Genomic DNA, 22,899 nt, shown 5'->3' with positions numbered 1-22,899 from the left:
CTATATCCCATTTCCTGCCTCACCTTCTACAAGCTGAACATGCTCATTTATGAAATCTGCCATCCACGGCAATGCTTTCTTCATTGGGGGTTGAACTAGATGATCTTTAAAGGTCCCTTCCAATCCAAACCATTCTATAATCTTGAGTCTTAAGGTACTCTACTTAAACCCCCTGGCAAAAAAATAAGAGCAAAAAGCATCCTTCCTTAGCAGAAGCTTTTCATTTTTCCCTGCATAAGTCATGTTGCTTTATGAATGCACTCTCAAAGGTAAATAATTAACAGGCAAGAGGGACAGAAAAATCTTATTACACAGCTAATGGGAAGTGATGCTCCGGCAGCAGTGTACACATAAAAGATACCTTCAAAAGACAGCCCTTAATTTTTTTTATTGGAAGAGCGGGCAGAAGACCTGAGTCATCCCATTGCTCTGGGATCCAGGGATTCCTCTGCGTTCCTCCAGACTTGGACAATCCAAAACCTTTATATGAGATTCAGCCTGCATCTGACAGACTCAAGTGCCACCTCTGAACAAGGGGATACTCCAATTTTGCAAAGGCCCTGTAAGGATTTACCAAAGAGCAAACACAAAGAGCACTAGGCAGAGATGATCTGTATTTCTACACAAATTCAAACTCCCAAGGCACATAGGAAGGCAGGCAGGTAGATGATACCGTCTATTGTTATGTTCTGCCATGGCCCTGACTTAGCCCTGTCCACATTACCCAATGGTTTCACGGGCGGAGAATTCCTGACCCTTGGTTGCACATTGCCCATTTAATTGTTTTATGGTTGTCACATGCACTGTTTGGGAGGAAACCTGCCTGGCCTGTTTGTCCACAGCTATGCAAACTGCTCGGGGTGACCCGCACCATTTGCGGCCAGACAACCACCACAGCACCTGCGAGATGAAGCCCTTTGCTTTCATTTCCCAGACCAGGCTATGAACGCCTGTTACACACTTGCATGACCCACCACAGCACCCAAAACAAGGGGCTAGACCATACGGCGCCAAGCCCTGCCAACCACCCACAGCAGCAAAGGTACCTTCACTTTGCGCCCCTCTTCTCTTTTCAGATAGGAGAAGACGCGAGGGCAGCAAGACAGCATCATGCAGCTCCTCCTGGCCCTGGGCAGGGAGGACACTGAGGGGGGACACAAGGAGTGAGGATGAAGTTTTGAAGGAAGCAGAGGTGGGAAAACTTCTGTGAAGGAGACAAAAAGCAAACAACTGGCTGGAGATGTGGATCAATGAAGCAAAGGAGTGGGTCGATGCAAACTTGTTCCCACATGCTCGTTACTCCAAGCACTGGATCCATGTGTGTTTCTGCTCCTCACCTGTTAAATGGGGGTGTCTGACTCTTTCCACCCCTCTTTGGCATATCATAAGGTTATAGGTTCTTGAAGTTGTGTTGTGACACTTCGGTAAAAATGGGCCACATACAGAAAGGAGAATGAGAAAGTTTCTTGCCTACATTTCCTATCCCACGCTGAATTTCCTTTGGTTATCACAAGTCTGCATGGGCTATGTTGCTATAGTACCCTCAACACACGTACCAGATACAGATATAAATCAGCACACAGAACTCCAGCTTCTGCCCCAAGAGTACAAAGTCCTGAAACTTGTAGTTAACAGGTAATCTGTCTGAAAAATTATATTCCTATTACCTCATCTTCTCTAAGGCAGCAACTCCCCAAGTGGCTTTTAGCTAGTAATGCTTTCAGGCCTATGAGCAATGTTAGTCACTTGAACAAGGAAAGTTGTTGCATTAGGATTTCTGGCTCTCAGCACTTCAACAAACAGCACCCCAGGAAAAAAAAAGACAAAAAAAAAAAAAAAAGCCTGCAAAGTCTCCAGAGATGCATTTGGGAGAGAGATGGCAAGTACAGAGCCCTGACACAGTTGAAAACTGAGCCAGGAAAGCTGAATGCTTGACTTCCTCTCTGGGGCCAGATTCTTCCCTGGTCCAAGCTCACCGATTACAGAGGGGATTTGCCCAGCCTTTAATTTTTTCAGGGCAGCCATAAACGTACCTAACTGTAGAGACGTCAGCCTGAAAGAAAACGGCAGCAACACACCCGAGTAGAAATTCGAGGATGCAAGTTTGGGAAGAGGTTCAAGAACCAAAGCTGGCAACGATGCACTTCAAATCAGATACCATCTGACCATACTGCTTTCATTACACATCCACAGCAGCTACCAGACCCCCTCCTGGCTCCGTGAAAGCAGTAAATAACCGGTAACGCACCATTTGATACCTCTTCTATTCACAACTCTAGAAATCTTAAGTACAGGATGCTGAATGCAAGAACACAGCCAGTGAGTGGGGAGACCTGACTGCAGAGCATGTTTCTTTCCAAGATGGGGGTTTCCTCTAAAGTCTCCCTTCTGGGAGGCAAGACGACGAAAGGTTTCTCAGCATCAGGCCATTATGGCAAGGCCAAGCAGATTGCACTGACATTTCTTTCTTCACTATGGGAGGAAAACACATCATAAAGTGTCCCTAAAACACATCTTAGTTGAGAAGTGTTTTGTGATAAATATCTGTTTCTGAAAACTGGCTTATAACAGTGATTTTGTTGTGCAACATTGTTGAAACAAAAACATTTTGCTTTGCGACAGTTTATCCAAAATAGTAGTATTGTTCTTTTTCCTCTTCCTTCTCCAACTGCTATTGCATTCATGGAGGAGGTGGAGAGATCTAGGAGCAGAAAGGAAGGCAGGCATGCATTCATTCTTCACTGCATCACTTCAAATAAAATATAAAAAAAAAATCATACTGAAACTAGAAGTTCCAGTATGAGCAGTACTGAAGGACTTCCAAGAAAATGAGGATCATTTTGTTTCCTTCAAATTTTGGCATGGAGACTAACTGTCCCTTTTCAGCAGCTTTACTCAGAGTTCAAAATGTTCTGCTGCCCAGCCAACGTGAAACAAAGCCTTCGCAGACTTTCGATTGTAAGTGAATCGAAACGTTGCTTCTGCACAAGGAGGCACCTCGCATGAACAAGCGTGGTGGTCAGCAAAAGAGACCGGATCAGTTTTACAGCATCTGACTGGCGAGTTCCCAGAGTAATGCAAAGAAATAACCACAATATAGCAAAAGGCAGACTGACACTACACAATGACAACTGAGCCTGAATGTATCCAGAAAGAACATCTCTCCGATAGCCTTACTCCACAAACTACAGACTTCACTCTCTCCAGGTTAAGCAAAATCAGGCACAGAAGTGTAACAGTTATGCAGATATCCTAGAGGAACATGTTTCAGCTCTGCTGACAATTATTAGTCCCAGCTGAAAACGGAAGCATCTGTCATCCGAATGACAGAGTTGAAGACAGTTAGCTACCTCCAACTCTTGTCCCATATTGGCCATGGAGACAGGAGGGTTTAGCTACAGTTCCCGCAAGGAGCAAGCTGGATCAGTACATGCTCTGACCTTTGGATGTGTCAAAGAAAGATGCATGCTCAGCTGTGTTGGCCATGGTTTGACTGCTGCAGGGAACATCACAGGTTCCAAGTTTTATTAATGAGGAAAACAGTATGTACTGTCAACATTTGCTACATGAAGTTAACATGAAAACAAAGCCCACTCCAGAGAACAAATGAAATTTACTGGATTAGTTTCTTGTTCCAGCTCTCCTGATAAAGAGCATTGAACTCAACACCACATTGATTAGTTGGTTCAAGACAAACACTATCAGATTGCCTTGGCAAGTATATATAGCACTACAAAAGCACAATCATCCATGTCTATTCAGAGTAGCAAGGATTCACTATACTTTCATTTCCCTTCCCTCTATCTTTCTCAGCCTAGACAGCACGTCTGCACTATTTAACACCCGAACTATTTAAATGCCCGATGTTAAATGCTTCCCCCTCCTTCTTCTCTTGCATTTTGCTAACAGACACACTCAAGCCCCTGTTCTAGAGAAACAGAACCAAACTGTGCAACTGCTGCAGAGCTTCAGAAGGCCTCATGTTTCAGTGCAAGCTGACCCAGGTCATGGTTTTCTCCTAAACGTTCAGTAGGTTCTTCCTTTATCTCATCTGCTACCTCAAATATACAACCTAGCATAACAATCAGCTCTGCGTGAGAAACCGTTTTGGAGAAACGCTCTGCAATAAACAGTCTCTCACGTTAAAGAGAGAATGGGTGGGGAACAGGTAGATGGGAGATCCTGGTAAGAGTCAGAAAGGCTAAAAACCACAGTACTCGATCATTGCTATGTGGCTGTCGTCTTCACTTTGTTTCTGATCATCTCAAAAGATACCAGAGAGAAAGGATCTTACACCACTTCACTCTGCGCTTTTACACTAAACACAACTCTTTAGCAACTTGGTTTAGAAGTAGTTTTGTCTCTTTTAGACTTTGTCCTTTTTCATTTTAAACAAGCCACAAATTCTGTGAGATCTTCAGAAAATTCTGATTTCAGTGATTCTCCCAAGGTCTCTTTCCTTCCTCGGATCTATCTTTTGTTTGAGCTAAATTATTGTTACCAGAAGAAAAATCTGTCCTAATAACTCATTCCTTACCCAATTACTCAGCTTTGTGTTCTTTCCTTCTGCTGTATTACAATGCAATCATCACCAAAACCAAATAGATCAATCTAGGATATACAGAAAGACTTTTTTTTTTTGTTTAAATCTGATCAATAGCTTTACAAACATCTTTCTTGTTCTATCAGGAGACGTAACTTTTCTGACAGACACCACCACCATGTTGGTCTACCAGAACTGCCACTTCACAGAGCAGCAGGAAGGTCATCTCAGTGCCGTGTACCTTCTCTTCATACCACGCTGACCACATCCTTCCAAAACTGGCATGTGTCTAAAATGTTCACAGACAACAGTTAATTCTGCTATCTGTATAACACACACCATTTAACGTAAGCCTGAATTTTATTTATTATCCTTTTTTGAGAAAATATTACACTACCAAAGTTCATTTTCAAGTCACTTGCTTTATCATGTTTTCTTTTAGAAAATGATGGGGTGTTGCATACAAATCTGTTTTTTGGTAGGCGTGTTAAAGGACTAAAAAGTATTATTTTAGTTACGCCTTGCAGCAGATGAGAAGCAGAGTACTGGTTTCTTGTTTAAATGCAAGCTATGACTCATCCTGGGCAGAGATAAACTGAAACACATACCCATTAAATAAAAAACACAAACAATTTTCCAACATGAGGATTAATGACAGATAATAACTATAAATTAACTTTAATCTTTTATAAATCAAACAAAGCCCCTTATATAAATGCCACTGCAATATTTTCAGATAAAAAAAAAACAAATCAAAGGAGAAAGAGAAGTCACTTAAATATTACAGTTAATATTTGGTACCAAATCAAACAGCTCCTTAGCAGAACCACTGGAGTGTTCATGAAACATTTAAAGACTAAGAAAAGGAGTGGAGCTTAAAACATAATTTTAATTTTTTTAATATATATTTTAGTTACTTTTCTACATCAAAGGGGCGCAGATTCTTAATCCTGATACATTGAAACATAATCAGCCCTGCAATATTGAGTCCAAGTTAAATCACATATTTAAAAAGGAGGAGGAGAGCATTTTGTTCTTCTACTATTCTCTTGCTACTGCTGGAAAGAAACTGTGTAATTGTTGAATGGGTTAAAACAAAATTTAACTGAACATAAGGAGGCTGCTGTTCACAGACAAGAAGGGAAAAACCAGAGTCAGAGACCTAATGGCGGACAATTTTGAAAATTATAGTGTGTGTCAATAATGGAGATAACAGTGAGATTCAAAAGGAATAATCTCAAATAATAGGGAAAATGAGCACCTGCCAGCCACAAAGCCATTACTATCAGGGCTTTTATCTTTGCAACAGTTAAGTCTGGAGACACTGACAAACTTAATGACACAGCAAATAAAACATGGTGAAAATCTAACCAGGAAGCAATCCCCTTCACTCCGAAAACATTGCTGTGGAGTTTGAAAATAAATGCTTCCAGTATGAAACTCACTGTCCAAATCATTGGTAACAAACACTGCAAACCCAGCATAGCCACTGCACGGTCTAGCTGGGTTTGCAGATGTGTGTGGCTGATCAGGACATAGCATCTGCATTAAGGGACAGACAATCCCAAACCAGAAGCAGCGGACTCCTGACCAAAGATCCCACGTATAGGAGTTTGCCTGTACAGACCGCTCAATGTGATCAAACGCGTGTCCTTCCCAGGAAGATGAAAACCACAGGCTTGTAAAACTATGTCCGAGAGACAGATCTGGAATACAGTGCCTCAGGAATGGGAAGCCCTGGAGGAAAGACCTTGCTGAGAAGGCTGATGGTTAGGAGTCTTCAACATGGAACAGGTGGGGACTAGGGAGCAAAACTGAGACAGAAGGAGAGGAAGAGAGAGAGATGATATTACACTAACTGGGAATGGGAATACAAATTCTGTAGCAAGCAAACAGCTCGTCAACATTCAGAAAAAGGTAGCATAAGGGGAAGCACAGGTAATAATACTCCTCTCACTAGTAACATATATAACAAAATGCTGCACAGTAGTCAATCCTCATGATATCCCTACCCCAGGTAGTGTTACTGTCCTCAGTTAAAGACAGGGGATAAAGGCAGAAACTTCCTCAACTCACACAGATAGTTGGTATCAGGCATATCCTAAACCCATCAATACTTGCCAGTCCTTAGCTGGACAGTAAGTACGTGACACTAGCTGCTAAGATCTCACCCACAGACAGTTGGAAGCTCCACTCCCTGCCCCACAAGCCTGAGGGTGGAAAAAGATGGTCACAGATCCACGCAAACTTGGCCAACGTGAGAGAACCAGGTTGGTACAGGGAAAAATGGAGACAGCTCTGCTCTAAAGCTGTACTGAGGGCAAGCAGCGTTTGCAGTAACAACTAGATATGCAGATAAGCACACTGAAAATTAGTGACGGTTTACTGTTGTCATGGAGAAAAAAGCACCTTCCATTGTGGGTCAGACCCAAGCACTGCATTTTCTTTCCCTCAAGAACAAAACTGTAAAGGGCACTGGAAAACCCCGCAGCCGACACTTCTCAGCACAGCTCAACCTGGGACTGGAAAGGTTGAGGCTCTGGGGGGACAGGAGAGCAACATAACCCAAATAAAAAACCTCTCTGCATCACCCCAGAAAGGCAGGTCCAGGACAACTCTGTAGACCCTCAACGCTACAGCCTGGAAGAAAACACCCACACCATGCAAAGGCCAAGCTGCTTCCCAGCACTGCTGCTGCCAGGGGAGGCAGATGTGGGGGAAACCGAGGGCAACGTGATGCACAAGGTACTCAGCTCCGATTCCTTTGAAGCTACATGGGAAGATCTTGTCTGAATGGAAACACACACTTGGCTCGAAGTCTCTGTGTATCTCTGGCCATCCTTATAGTGCTCCAATCCCTTGTTAAATGATGGCCGCTAAAAGGGAAGAGGAGGCAATCAACCTATTTAGACTCAGCTTTCCCACCCTGGGGGTTTCTTCATAGGAGCAGCTGGCCAGAGCACTGCCTTTGTTCCAGCAGCCACAAAAAACACAGACATCCCCCCCCCAGCCCTCCTAAAATCCCACAGAAGAGCCAAAATAAGTTTATAATGGAAACCCTGACACAACCTTAACTATAGCATCCTGAATGGAAGGCGATAATCTGATCTGTGTGTGAACTAGCTCCCCTTGTCTCAACGGTATTTATCTTACTTTAACTCCTGTTACAAAAGGGTTGAGTCATATAGCAGAGCTAGCCAAGTAACAAAACAGCAAGGCTTGCTAAAACTTCAGATTCAAGGATAAACAGGCACAATCCTAAAACAGGTTAGAAGAGAGAGTCTCCACAGGAGCGCTGGTAGCCAGACCTCTGAGCCTCTGGACAACGGTATTTTCTTCTGCGTCTCAGAGATTACCACAGCCCAGCAGAGGGGTGGGAGAGAGAGGGTGCAGAGCACAGGGCTCTGCCCCTCGGTCCATGGTAACACATACTACCCAGGGCCCAAGAAACCTGATCCCGTAGCAACCTCATGTATGGAAAGTGCCCCAATCAGATTTCACTGTGTCAGGAGAAGAACAGTATTTACTCTGCATACAGATTAGTCACAAAACTGGGTCACTTCTTGCCTTTTCAGAGAGAGGGAAAAAACCAGCCAAAACCAAGGCTTCTTTTTCAGATCTTTTTGTGTTTTCCCCCGGACTTTTAAAACTACGTGATGCAGTGTGGTGATTCACCGCTGTCTAAGCTGATCAAACAGCACCTGCATGTGTAAGGTTAAAGCACATTACACTCACTAGGCTTGCATTTTTTAGAATTCCGCTCATTAGCTACTTACCGGTTCTTTTCTAGTTCGTTGTGCGTAGACCTGGAAGATAAACAAAAATTTGGATTAGCCACCTTTGACCTCTCAGCATCAAAGTTCAATCACTGCAAGCTGTACACATCCCCAGCGGCATATCGCAGTGTAGAGCCAACCAACTACATACACTAAAATCTATAGCTACAACCTCAGCCTCCCTGCTGACAAGAGATTCCTTCCCTCCTAAGTCTGTATTTACCTGCTATGTGTAAAGCTGGTACTCTTACTGGTGCTACAGAAAATGTTCCCTAGAGACTTAAACGCACACAAAATCCCAAAGAGAGGAAATGATTAGAACAGGGGACTGGAGTCAGCCATTTCCAGACTACTTCTGGCTCTGCCACCAACGCAGTACAGGACTGCAGTTATGTTTCTTTGTGCTTTAGTTTCTCCATCCACCCTATAAAAATAGTGGTATCATCTGCTAACACAGGAACTCATGGAGTATTAAATTATGCACATCAAATACATGGGAACCTTCCAGCAGAATTGGCTCTGTAAGGACAACCCCTGGAGCCCTTCAGCAGTCACACGCTAGATTTAGCAAACTTAGTAGAACTCCAGATATGGCCAGTATTTGGGCACGAAATGGGATGGCCAGTACTGCCATGTTTGCAAACATCAGCGGTGCTGAGTAGCACTTTTAGGATGCCTGGAAACCTCTCGGGGATTGAAACAGCACCACCACAGCCCTAGCTTGCAGCGAAGCAAGTGACCCATAAAGTGGCACTGTGACCACTTGACAAAGGAGGGGGCTTTGTCTTTATACCTGCCCGCCACGCACGCTGCCAGCACTCCCTAATTTAGAGGTCGCAGCCTGAAAATGAGACCAACTAGAAACAAAAGGGAAACAGGCAAGTTCATTCTCCTTGTCTCTGTGATGACAGCACGAGTGGCAAAAAAACCTTAAATCCTTTCAGGATTTCTAATCTAACAATGTTATTAGTAACCCAGGTAAGGTTGTTAAGGATTATTTAAAAAGGATAGCCATTTATCCAACATTTCTCTTTAACAGAAGGTCACCTTAAAATAAGAGTAAAAGGAGCCCAAGAGCTTAATAAAAAGGATCTATTTTCTGTAATTTGGCATCACATTTCTTCCGGAGCTCTGAGAAGATTATCCTCTATCCCCCATCTGGAGGATCCCACAGAGAATTCTACAATTAGGGAACTGAATGGAGGATGTGCTCTGAGGGAAACCCTGTCATAATTAAATGCTTCTCTAAAAATGGGAGGAGGAGCACTTAACAGGTGTTAGAACCTCACTGAAGATGACGAATAAACCACGGACGTCTGTGAAAAACAAGGTAAATGAGTCTTAGCTGGCTGTGGCCGAGAGCTGCGGGTGGCCAGAGGAAAAACAAAAAACTTTACTGTATGTCTGTGCAAGGTACCCTGTGCAGCAGGATATGGGACACCCTAAAGGCAAGGCACATCATAGCCAAACTCCTAAGGTGGAGGAAACTCCCAAAACAAATCCTTCCCTCCTGAAAAGAAAGGATCCCTAAAGTCTGGTTCCCAGGAATCAGAGACACGAACATAATATTTAGTCCAGAAAACTCCCAAATCAAACCCACATCCCCCATGGAGTCTAAACCAGCGAAATCCATTTGTCCAGGCAACGTGGATGCAAATTAACCCACCAGGGCTGAGCTGAGGCCCTTTAAAACCACTGCCTGTACGTTCTTTGGAACATGCTTATTGTTCTTATTTACTGTATTTTTCTGCAGGAGACTTTGCACTCTTCTTGGCTATGACATTAGCAGTTATAAAGCCAGAGATATGCAACGGCTTGAATTCCTATATTATATCGAGCCAATTATCAAGGCCAGCACTGAAAGAACAAAGTTTGGCCCACTGCTGTGAACAAAATTAAAACAGCAGGTTCTCCCTACTCCTTTCACACAGGAGACTCTTTATTACCTATCTGCCTTCTGATGAACAAGACAACTGAGAGGGGTCACAGGCTTTTCACCAAGTCAGGAAATTTATGCTGTGACTTTTAACCATATCGGTGGCAAGGAAAAAACCAAACCCCACCCCCCCCCCCAACTTTCCCACTGAAGCTGAATGCAAAGGAAAGAATCTCAGCAATGCTGAATGAATTCTATGGGGATGTTACTTCTCTCACTTGCCTACTTGCTTAGTCTTACTGGGGACATTTGGAAAAGTTTTAATTTTCCCTTTCATCTAAATTTAGGAAAAAACCCCCAGCACCCCACTACCACCACTCACTAACTCTTATTTTGTGTTCCAGTTTCCCTTCGCTCGGACAACGGATACAGAAAAAACCCTCTCTTTTCTGTTAATAATTAATTTCATTTTCTGTAGCTCCTGGCCTAGAGATTAATTTTTCTCCCTTCGTCTTTGGGCTGCACATGTTACTAAGATTTATTTGGCGTTAAACAAGGACAGTGCTGTCAGTGAACTGAAAAAAAGTACAGGAACCTCTATTGATACTACATTCAGGGGAAAAAAAAAAATTTAATAGGTACAGAAACAAATGTAACTGGACCTCTTTAACCGAGCTGGTCTTATCAACAACTGAGAACCTAGAGAGTATCACCAGAGTGAAATCAAAGCTCCATCCTTGTATGCCATTGCCAGGTTTTTGATGGCTACAGGATGAACACCACAGCTGTAAACTATTGCAGCACTCAGTGAACGTTTCAGGGTTGCTTGCAACACTCTGCATTTACAACACCACAATGAACTGGTGCATTCAGTGTGATGTTGCTTTGCTGCTGTTGACAGTCAGTCACAGCCTGTGTCACCCAGTGAAATAAGGACACCGTGTTGAGCATGGACCACAAACCAGAGGAGCTCACATCTCCGCTGTCAGATGGACAGGGCAAGCAGGACCTTGCCCCCATCTACAGAGCTGAAACCACAGCCATGCGGGTACAGACATGTTCAGAGAGGAAAACAAAATCCCAAGCACACGTACCGGCACTGCTCAAAACCTCAGCTGCAATTTAAAAGTAGCTCAAGCACAAACCATCTGCAGGGTTCTCATTTAACAGTCAGGTTTCTATAGCCGTCAGTTCTTTAGCAATAAATTTAAAACATCCAAACTGATAACTACCCCTAAAAACTGAAGGGATGTTATGTAAGGAGGAGGATCCTGCTGACTACATTTTGAAAACAGCTTGGGAAAAGATTTAGAAAGAGTTTTAGAAGCTTAACATAAAGGAGCCAAGCAAACAACAACAAAAAACAGAAGAGCAGTCCCCATCATGATATTAAACAAAGCTGGAAGAGAAGAAACTGAAGTTTATCCCTCTTTACCTCAGATACCCGAAACTGCATACAAAACAGAAAGAAACAGGGAAGCAGCAATTGTCAGTCTCTCTCATTTAAGGTCAGATGCAACACCCTTTTTGTGCCAGTTACTGTAATTCTGCCTGCAACCATACTATGTAACAAGATGTTACTGAAACATTAAGCTACACTGAATTCCCCCAGTGAAGGAGACATTGTAAATAATTTATTTCTTTATCCCATTTTCTTTATTTAAATAAAATCCCTCCTACCATGGTAGATGCAGCCAAACTTTCCCTGCGTACAGGTAAGCCAACAAAACAAACTGCATGAGGGAGGAACAAGCTCTAAAGAGCACTGAATTCATTTGTCATTGGGTTTTTTAATGTAATTAAAATCACAAAGCTGCCACATGACATTAAACACAGCTGACCTTTCTGGTTTACACATTTAATATTGATAAATAGCCCAATGAATGCATTTCCAGCATATCTGCATTTTGGTGTGACTTCTTAGTGAGGTAACTGTTTTCTACTGGGAAAACACAGCAATTGAGAGTCCTTGTCCTACGCGATACACAGGTGGCATTTAGACCCAGTGACCCTGTCATCTCCTTGTACCTGGTCACCCTCCTGTCTGTATCTGGCACCAGCTCCTGGCTCCAGAGGAGCCCAGGACTCCAAGAGCTCCATCTCCATCACAACAGAGATACCGGTGGCTCAGGAGATGCTGCTGGCCATCTGTACTGCCAGGTAAGGGGGTGGGGTGGAATAAAAATCACCTCTTCAAATACATATCCTCAATGCCAACACAGAACCAGTGCTTCTCCTCCAAATTCACTCACCACACCCTGCCTTAGCAAGAGGTTAATCAGGAAAGAAATATCCATCAGCTTGTGCAAGCTAAGGCACAGTTACCTGAATCACATTTGGCAAAACAGCAAGAACATCCAGCCACAGACCAGGCAAATCATTTTCTGCCTTACTTCACTCTGCCCAGGTTCAGCCACCTCTGCTGCTTATGCATCATCACACCAAATACAATCTCATTCTTCCCCATTTTACAAACCTTTCCCACCTTCTGGCTCTGTTGACACCCATTCCCTTGGCCACCAAATTCCCCTGCAGAAAATGCCTTCTTCCATTCCCCAAGCCAAGACCAACCACCCTTCTGGAACCAGTGAATTACATTACTGCTTTCTCTTTTATGCAAGTTCTTCCTCAGAAATGACTCCTATTGGAAACAGCCAAACGACAAAACAAAACAAATGAAAAGGAAGGGTGATCAACAACTTTTTTCAATTTTAAATCCACCTGTGTCCACAAAACAAAATTTACTGGCTGAAGAACCCCAGTTTTGCCAGGGTTTCAAGTAGCAGTGGATCAACACTGTAAGTAGTCTATGAAACCAACTGCACAAGCCACCGTTTGGGAAGCCTACGGAGAAGCTCCACCAGTAGCAGCAGGTGAGGCTTTCAGCCCAATGGTAAGACAAACGATAGATGCCCAAGAGTCAAATCTTCCTGCCCAGATGGAGATGCTCAAGGGCTGAGTTTCTAAGGGAGTTGTGAACCCACCGCACCTCTGGGAGGCCCAGGAGCCTGGCTCTCGGGGGGCTGCACGGGAGCCTTGGGAACACAGCAGCTTATGGTACTCATAGCTGCCAAGAGCTCCTTGGAGAGGAGCGGGATGCTGCTGAACAGGAGATGGCATAGCTGGAGCCAAAGTCTTTCTGCTGCCATCCCTATGCCCTTTGCAAGTACAATCTCAAGTCTAACAAGAGCCTCACCTCAGCCTTGCATATCAGCAAATCTAACAAAACATTTCCTTGAAGCAATACTAGAGACAAAAGTTGTCTTAGCCATTACTATCCCGTGATCCCCCTACACTATCCGGCCTTGAGGTCCAGAATAAATGCTTCTCCATGAGGAGCTGAAGTGAGCAGACAGAACAGACTGTTTCACCTTCTCACTGACGTCAATGGAGATGCACCAGATTAACCTGGCCCCAAACTCTGGCTAGTTTTTCTGTCGCTCTTAGATGGACATGGTATCAGATTCCTCCCAAGGCTCTGATCAAAGCTGTTTTCCCAGGATCAAGCCAGACCCTTTCCAAAGCTCACATTCTCTGTCTCCAACAGAGAAGGGGATGCAGCCATACTGGCATCTGTTCGTGTTTATTCAACTTTGGAAAAGGAGAAATGGCCCCACAATCTGTTTTCAGCTCAATAAGGGGAAAAGAGCTCCTTCATGCAGTTCACAACTGCAGAAAGCCACCTACCCCTGAGTTTCTACACAGTATGCTGAAAGCTTCCTGCAACACTCAAGTCAAAAACAACTGCACACATCCCTTGAAGAAGTAAATGTCTTCCAAGCCACCTACAGTATTTACACAGCCCCTCTCAGTTTGGTACCTGCTCCTCAAAATCATTATTTGTTTGCAACACTTCAGAAATTAACTCTTCCCTAACACTTCTTATGCAGGGGGGACAACACCACCAGACAGAAAAGCTAAACAATTTTCCCAAGGTCACACAAGAAGACTGTGGCAGAGCAGGGTACTTAACTTGGGCTCCCTGAACCCCAGGATAAGGCTTGCATCGTTTGGTCGCTGTTCTCGGGCATCCCAGAGAGACATTTAACAAGGACATTTCTGCCATCTGATTCTTGGGTCAAAGACAAAACAATGACATAATCATTGTAAGCTGCAAGTGGGAAAGTGAGAAAAAAAACCAACCAACAACCCAAACCTAAACCAGCCCTCATGTCTCGCCCACTGGCTGCCAAGTGAGCCAACCCCACTCTCAGACACCACTGTACACGGTGCCAGAGAAGAATCTCAAATGGGAGCCAAGAGCAAAGTAATATTAATTTACTGATAAAACTCATCCAATAAGACACATCAGGCATAACCCTCTGGTGGGGAAGGAACTGCAGCCGCAGTCCCAAACAAAGCACGCTGTTCTGTGGTGCGTGTTCTGCTTTTTCTGCACAAGAGAGGAAAGAGCAGGAAGACCGCTCTTCCCTGCTGAGCACCACAAGTCTCTTCCAGCCTCAGAGCTGAGCTCCCCAAAACCAGAGCAACACCCCGATAAGCAGCACAAGGTGGCAGTCTGCAGGGGAAGGGTTTTCCAAGCCAGGCCACACAACAGCAAGAATGTTGTTTTGCATTCACTGCTGCGAACTGGGGCCAGCAAAGAAGTCCCCAGCTGGCTTCCCTCCCCACTGTACAGGCTGGGAGCAAGTGTGCTGGTGTGGGCCTTCTCCTGTACCACCTGAGACCCTACATGCAGAGGCTGGTCCCAGCCCCAAGTGCTAAGAGAAAACTGCCCCATCTCATTACACTCCCTCACGCAGGGCCCTGCATGGCCAAGAGGAACCGGGTTTGCTGAACAAGCAGCTATTCAATATTTTGTTTTCTCCTCATTGTTCAACGTGTGGCCTCAAGCCAAGCCCTGCTCTGAATACAGAACCGGTGGTTTCCTTACAGGCTTTTCGACAGGCTCACCAAGAGCAGTGGCTAGGCAGTTCACAAGCACGTTTGTTGTCAAGCATCCTCGCTTTCCAGATTGGAAGCTAAGGAACAGGGAAAGCAGAGTTGCAGCTTCTCGTCCCTCTGGGTGCCTCTATGAAGCCCCCCAAGGGCCTGGTTTTCTGGGCCACTTTACATGTTCAAAGCACAACTCCCGCTGATGCCTCTTGCGGCTGTGCACCATCATCATTTCCGCAGCTCAGACCCCAGGCTCATACCTTGGAAAATCACAACATGAGGAATAGACTATTGAGGGTCTCCTATGACAAGGCGGGCTGAAAGGGACTTGCTGAATGTACACAGGGCTGCTGACAGGGGCCAGCAGTGAAGTGAGTTCTCCCGTGTGCTATTCACTGTTCCATTCGTCTGCCTTCTAACTTCCGTGACAAGTGAGCAAAAGTCCTACAGAAACCACCTCCTTCCCTTCCCAGCCCACAGTTAACCACATCAGAAGGGGCTGGTGCACACAGATCAGACACAAGGGCTGACGTGTGTTCATTTTGGGAGGTATCTTAGTCATTTCCATAGAGAAACCCTAGTCCACCTCCCCTGGACATGCAGCAGTCGACATCTTCTATAATGATTTAGAACTTGGCCAAATTCAGATAGATTCTCACAGGTCAGGAAAAAGTATATTCCTTGCCTTCACCAAGGCAAGATTCCTGTCTATGAACCATGATGCAAGGGAGTTTTGAGTTTCTTGTAGACAGATTCTTGACTTTTTTTTTTTTAATACATCGACAAACCCATGTTTTTCAGGACCTGCTGAGGAGAAATGTTAGGCGGCTTCACCATGGCACCTCCAAGCTCCGCCATGAACAGAGAAGAGCATAGTACAGAATGAGGGCTGCCAAATACAGACACTTCCTCACATTAATGTCAGGCGCGCGCTGTCCCCCAGGTCTCTCCCAAGTGCCACCTGGGAGGGACAACCTCCCTACATGATCATCATAAACAGATCATTCGAAGCAAAATGAATTATTTGAGAAGAATGAGGCACAGACTTCATCCATCCCCTGCCTAACACCTTAATATCTCTGTTAACAACGTTTTCTCTGTTGAATATTCAAGTGTATTACAGAGCAGGGTAAGGCCTGACACTGCAGAAAGCTCTATGTGGTCCCTGCCCTGCTGACTTCCAGCAGGCTCCGTGAGTCTCACTGCATGGTCAGGGACTCAGTCTCTTCCAAGGCCACACCAGAACCAGTATCATAGCTGCTGGTACTTGCACGGCAGAGAGATTGCAGTGATTCACAGAAAGAGAATACAGACACAGGAGGCAATTTTCAAATCTACCTAGAAAACTTAGGATCCTAAGTCTTATCTGCTTTCAAACAGCCACAAGCTCCGAAACACCAATTCTGCTTCCTGAAAACAGGATTAGAAAAGTGTGCGCATTACCCCAACGTACAGATGGTGGGAACCATATAACATACAGATGGTAGGACCCATGTAGGTCATCTGACGTGCCCAGATCTTGCAGCCTCTCGGCAGCAGACTCAGGAAACGATCCAAGGGCCCAGCATGCCAGCCCTTTGCCCTATACCATGCTTCTTCCCACACATAACATCACCCTTTCGAGGAAGATGGTCATATGCAGAAATAGCCTCAGCAATGTCATCTGCAGAGCAACAGTCTGTTTGGGGAACATGTACCTCTCTGCAACATGCATCCTCTGACCTAAAGAAACTGCCTTCAGATGCACTGGGGAAAATAAGGCTTTTTGAGTAAAAGCCACCTGACTGAAACACACTTTGTTTGAAAAGAAACTGATGGCATTTGTATGGCTGTGGGCCAGGCCAGACTTTCTTCACTTCTATTTAGACTTGTCAGTTATCTCTCGTGTTACAACCATATTGCTGGAACACTGTGCCTGGAGATGAAGGGAGGGGACATATACTTGAAAACAGGAAAATACGTTACACTACTGTTAGCCACACATTGTATTAGGGAAACTGAGGCACAAAGACTTACACAGGCTGTAAGAAAATCAGGAAGAGAACCCAGATGTCCTGATGTCTGGGGTTATATTCTGTCAACAGGGACATACTCATCTATCATCGGGGAGATCCATGAAAAAGGAATGCTGAGAAAAACGGAAGAGCTCTGATTTCTTCTGTTCTTACAGTTCTGGCTCACAAGCAGCAGCAACTAACATGGAGGCAGCGAGGTGGCTACCTCCCACTGCTCCCAGATGGCCAAGCTACTTGTGAAGCAGCTCATGAACTGCTGCAGTTTGTAGCCTAACTGTTAAAGGCAAACCAGAACTGGTGCCATGTTACCTTACCATATCTATACATTGCTTTATGGCTGCCCAAGCACCTGGGCAATGACAACTGGAGTAATAGTCTCAACAGCAATCCCAGTGTCATCTGTCCCTTCTCCCTTCTTCATGGTGTAACAGATAAACGGGAAGTGTTCAGAAAATAATCGACTTATTTATGCAGAGGAACTCAAAACTGAGGCAAAAGAACTGCTCTCAGTCCACATGCCTGCTTGTCACAGAGCAAGCAGCAAAGTATAAACAAGTAATTAAGATAATGCTGGAAATCATCTAGGCTACTTCAAACTGGATTCATAAAGCAACAGAACTGGAGTGAAATCACTTTCATATTAGAGAATGGAAGTACAGTAGGGAGCACAGAAATGAGAGATGGAAATATATCCAGCAGGATGGAAAAAGCAGGCCTGTTCCCTCTGAGCTGATCAACAAGGCAGTGTCTCATAGAGAAAAGATCCAGGCAAAGGCCAGCCAAGTGCACAGCCCCAGAGACCCACAGCCTCTGATCAAGGGAGCCCAAAATAGTCAACAAAACCAAATCCTATCTTTGTTGTTCAAAGGGGCTAGGGAGTAGGAGCCAACACTCTCAAGAGGAGAACAAACAGAAGCCAGTCTTTGAATTTGGGCAGAAGTTTGTCAGGAGGGATCCGGAGATGATCAACAGCAGGAACTCCAAAAAGCAAGACAATTAACTCAGCAGCATGACATAGACTGGTCTGTTTGGGTCAGAAAGAGAAATGGATCTGAAAGTTCAACCGGGAGCAACCTACAAACAGGGGAGCAGATGGAAACAATGCTACAGGTGACAACCAATTCACTGTCAAGCAAAGGATCAGGTCAGGTTAAACAAAAGCATGAAGGATAAATCCCTGCATGTGTTGTGGATGAGGCATTACACAGAGAAGATACAAAAAGGGTACAAACGTGGCGAGAGCGGGGGGGAAATCAAAACACCTGACAAACAAGGAATACTACTTAAATCAGGGAATTCACTGTACACTGAATACAATGGGAAGAGAAAATGAGGGAATTCCAGGAGCAGATGACCTGGTTTGACCCAAATATCCTCCCTACCATCCCAGGGCACCAAATCTCTCTAGGAGCTGGGGCTAACAACCTTCACGTTTCAGAAGACCCTAAGCACCAATATCTGAAGTTTTTTGTCACTGCACCAGCACTGCTATCAGTGATGCAAATCGGCCCATGGCAGTTGCAGCACAGCTCTACCTGGGTAGAGTGCTGCAACATGAACAGCATGAGCCCTGACTAACAGTCCCACTGCTGCAAAACAGCATGCTCCTGTAGAGGCTTCCCCCAAATTTGGGAGGACAAAGGGATCATGAGCCTTCAGCCACAGAGAGCGACAATTCACGGCAGACAGATGCTGCAGCAGTGAATTATAGCTAAGTTGCAGATAATATCAACAGCTGGGCCTGCTTCTAGTTTACACAAAGGCCTCTTCGCACAACTCGGACAGTCTAAAGAGACCACAAATTACATTTTACACCTACTGAAGGTATCAAAGTATAAATTCAGCCCAGAATCATGGGTTTCTGCACAGACTCCCTGCTACACAGATCTCCCTATGCATGGCTATATTACTAATACACAAAGGAAAGCAGGAATTGCAGCTCTGCAGGATCATCCCACTAGGAGGCCTATAAAATAAACAGGGTGACAAAGGGGAACACAGTGTGTTCCCCCATGGAAACTGCTTTATCAACCCTAGGGCTTTTGGAGGCCTCATTCCTTGCTAAGGAGCGGAGTTTATGCTTCTCATGCCATTTGCTGGGTTCACCCTCACTTTCTGTATTTTGCCTGGTAACCTGCCAGTTGTACTGCAAAGCCAAGCACCACTGAGAAGACACTGCATACAAAACCTCACCTACATGGGGTATTTTTTTTTTTTTTGCCCAAATCGCAGGCAGCTTCTGATGTAGATCAGCAGAGACAAGGAAAGGCACAACTTAGTGCCAGCAGGTTCAGAAACTCCACCATCACTACGACTCGCTTGTCTACACTTGCAGACTGAATTGGGGCAAATTACATCAAACGGGCAGAAGGGACATGCTGAGGCTGAACTGAGCTATTTGAGTGCAGCCCTACCTGCCAACCTGCTCTGATCAACTGCACTCCAGTACAAACCTACAGAGGATGGTGGGATTTTAACAAGGGGTGATTCCGCCTTTCGTGCATGGACCAGGAATCCATTTTCCCAGTCTAACACTCAAACTGTCATTATGCTTTCTCAAAAAGAAGTCATGCTCACACCTAGCTATAGTCAACACTGCTGGCCAGTCCCTCTCAACATCTCTAGCAGAGAAGCAATCCTTAACAGCTCAGCCTTGTCCAGTTTTCCTTTCTTGAAAAATTTATTAGTGTATTCATCTATACTCTCTACTGGAAGGCAAGATCCCATCTCCAACTATTTCTAGACAAAATTTCAACAGCAGCATAAAGATTCCAGATAGTAATCACACTGTTTGTACATTATCAAAATGTGGCATAAATCAAAACATGGCACAGCAGATCTCATCCATTCTCTGTTTTACACATGTGGATTTGTACTATATGAAGCAAAGCCAAGTCCTTAGCCATGAATAGAGCTCCCTGGCACTACAAAGCTTGAGACAGAAAGCACAGTCTCTATCCCTAGCATATTACACAAGGGCCAGATTCTAACCCACCTACACACAGCGAGTCAAAACTCAACTCCCACTAGCTGTGGAGTAAGGTGTGATCCAGTGCGAGCGTAAGTGGCTTGAAAAAAAAAGCCCCCAAACAAATAAACAAAGTATCATCCAGAAACAAACAACAACTGACAGAGGCTAGGAAGCAGAAAGCTGTCAACAAAAAGCCTCAGAGACCAGCTCCCTTGGATGTGAGGAAAGGGGTAGGGGCTTTGTGCAGAAAAGTAGAACACCACGGGCTGACAGAGCAATCTACTCTTTCAGGAATTTCTTACACAAGATAGGCAAACCACTCAGCCCCCTGCACCTCCTCTCCCCCAATAAAATCAGAATTACAGCACTGTCCTAACTCCAGAGGCTGTAGGAAGGACTGAAAATTGCCAGGTACTCAGCCATCGGTGCAATGGGGAGGCAGTGAACCTCCTCTGACAGAAAAGATGTAATATGTTTAAAACTGTGCTTAAGCAAGTGTTCACCAACCCCCCTCTCCTCCCCTGAACAGCCAGGTACAGCTGCACAGCACTGCTGTTCTGGTAAATCAGGCTTTCTTGAGCACCAAACAGCCAAGATTGACTTGCAGCTACACATGCCACATCCTTTTAGCTTCAGTGCCCGTGTTTGTGAACCTGTGGCACATGAAGCCATCACCTGAGGCACATGAGGTACCTAATGCACACCTACCTGTCCCCCCCAGTCCTTGCTCAGGGACACTGTGAGCAAATGAAGCTTAAAGCCAAGAGAACCTGAGGGTTTCAATAATACAGCCGCCATCTCTACCCTCAAAAAACAGCTTTAAAGGTTATGAGACTGGAGGGCTACAGAGAAGATTCAGCACACAATCAAGTGATAGGATTTAGAAGTCTGGACAAAAAGTTTCAAATGGGGCAGAGGAGAGCGCAACAACAGAGAAAATGAGGAGCTGCATCACTAGAATAGCCAGAAGGGCAAAGAAACCCAGACACCCAGATTTTCAAGACACCATGTCCGAAATGCCTCACCATATCCATTACAGCTGCGGATTCCAAGCTCTGCAGGCAATCTGCTACCGGACTGTACATGTCTGAAAGGCCCTTGGGAAGCAGCCTCAGACACAAGGGAGGATAATGGGAAGAGAGGAAAATGAAAGGGAAAAGAAACTGGACAGAGATCAAACCCTCCCCCCATGGAACTGAGCAATAGATTCTTTGAGTGCCCTTAACAACACAGGCCTCCAGGAGAGCTGAGGGCTCCTAGCGCCACTGGGAAGGTGCTTGGCATTTCCCCAGGATCAGACCAAAAAATACAGGCTTTTCTACACGCCTGAGTCTAAATAAAAACAAAACACAAATGACAATCTAATATTGTAACATAATTTCAGATTCCATTATAAATCTTAACTTCATTAAACTGATTGTATTATGGGGGGGGGGGGGGATCATTTAGCATCCCTGCTGTTTATTTTATTTCCTGCTGACACGATTTAAATTGATTAAAAAGTCTTCTCAATTATTTTCCAGAATGTATAAATATCAAACCAGTCTAATCCTAACTAACTATAACGAACCTTTCAAATAACTGGGTCTATTTAGAACTGTATATGTAGGGTCCGTAAGAGGAGTTTCCAGTGACATCGAATGCAAGTTAATGTACACACAGAACTGTACTCCCAGCATGGACTACTTCACTTCTCTAGCAAGTTTTTAGAACTCAGCTTCTGTCCCAAAAATGTCTTCAGAAGGAACAAACATTAAATAAGTGATATTGCATGTTACAATAAATCTCTGCTAATTTTTCATCCTAGTCCAAAAACCGGAAGATACTTTTGTCAAGAGCAAATTAAAAAAAGAGGCAAGATTAAATTCTGATTTAATAGGGGTTGGCTAATTGATTTGCTTGGTTTTTTGCTTTTAGCTATGTGTTCAATGGGATTTTTTTTTTTTAAAAAGTTTCCCTTGTTTATTATGAACTCCAGGTCACAATGACTGTGATTCTCCACATATTTTTGCAGGTGGGTAATTTTCAGTACCTAAATATCCCCGACTAAAGCAAGACTGCATATTTTTAAATATATTCAGGTTTTAACTGACAGCATGCAACACTAGGTCTTTAAAATACCCATGCAAAACACTACACATGCATATAGATAATGTCCCGAGGATTGCAGAGGGGAACCCCTCTGCAGCAATCTGCGTGCTGTCGGTTGCGCAACTGAGACAAACGAAGGAAGAGAACCTGAGGCAAAACATCCTTCTTTAAAAATGCATCATGTAAATTAGAAATAATGAAGCAATGTTTTCCCTCTTAACTGCACACCCCTGTTTGGGGTAGAAAAAAAATTGTTTTGCTGGGACTAGGAGACCATTGTAGTTCTATAAGAATAAGATTTGCTCCACTATTGCCATACAGGGCTGGGCTGCCTGTTCCTCAGAACCTTGTGGGTGTTTGTGCCATGACAGCACAGAGCCTATTGGGAAGAAATAGCTGTCATGTCTGGGCTGCAAATGCTGAAGGGAAATACTTGGACTTAAAATATGAATTGAAGAGCATCTAGGCTCTGTAAATACCCTGCGCCACATAATCATGGATTATTTGGTTCAGTAAAGACCAGCAACAATGCACATGTGTCAATTTCTAAAACAGTATAAATAAAAAAAAAAAAAAAGAAAACAACTGTGCTTTGCCGAGGTTGCTTGAGAGACATTTTTAGAGGAGGCTTTTAAATGACAAGATCTGCACAAGATCTAAATGCGTAATTTCTCTACATTAATTAAACATTTTGAGACAAAAGTAATGTAAGAAAATCTCTTGTCCACACA

At 44.3% G+C, this 22,899-nt stretch overlaps 1 protein-coding gene and 1 long non-coding RNA gene across 15 annotated transcripts in view; both read right to left on the bottom strand.

Annotated features, from left to right (window-relative positions):
• MXI1 (MAX interactor 1, dimerization protein) overlaps positions 1 to 22,899 on the bottom strand; it is a 57,932-nt gene that overhangs the window by 21,583 nt on the left and 13,450 nt on the right. For 4 of the 14 annotated variants that reach the window (XR_012674344.1, XR_012674345.1, XR_012674346.1 and 1 more), the window contains exons 3-4: positions 8,320 to 8,349; positions 1,047 to 1,204 (exon numbers count right to left, since the gene is read on the bottom strand). The exons of 2 other annotated variants lie outside the window; for them this stretch is intronic. Coding sequence is in view for 8 of the 12 variants with exons in the window: in XM_075155021.1 (XP_075011122.1) it covers positions 7,298 to 7,419; positions 8,320 to 8,349 (152 nt within the window). In the remaining 4 variants the exon portion in view is untranslated. Of the gene's footprint in view, positions 1 to 1,046; positions 1,205 to 7,297; positions 7,420 to 8,319; positions 8,350 to 22,899 lie in introns of all 14 variants that reach the window. 8 more of the 14 variants (XM_075155021.1, XM_075155023.1, XM_075155020.1 and 5 more) reach the window with 3 other exon arrangements.
• LOC142084385 (uncharacterized) lies at positions 1,769 to 7,288 on the bottom strand. The gene is made up of 2 exons (XR_012674348.1): positions 7,202 to 7,288; positions 1,769 to 7,082 (listed from the first exon to the last, which is right to left on the bottom strand). It is a non-coding gene; the product is annotated as an uncharacterized LOC142084385 (long non-coding RNA).

Source organism: Calonectris borealis, chromosome 7, assembly GCF_964195595.1.
Source record: "Calonectris borealis chromosome 7, bCalBor7.hap1.2, whole genome shotgun sequence".
Classification (NCBI taxonomy): domain Eukaryota; kingdom Metazoa; phylum Chordata; class Aves; order Procellariiformes; family Procellariidae; genus Calonectris; species Calonectris borealis.
This window is presented reverse-complemented; position numbering and strand designations above follow the sequence as displayed.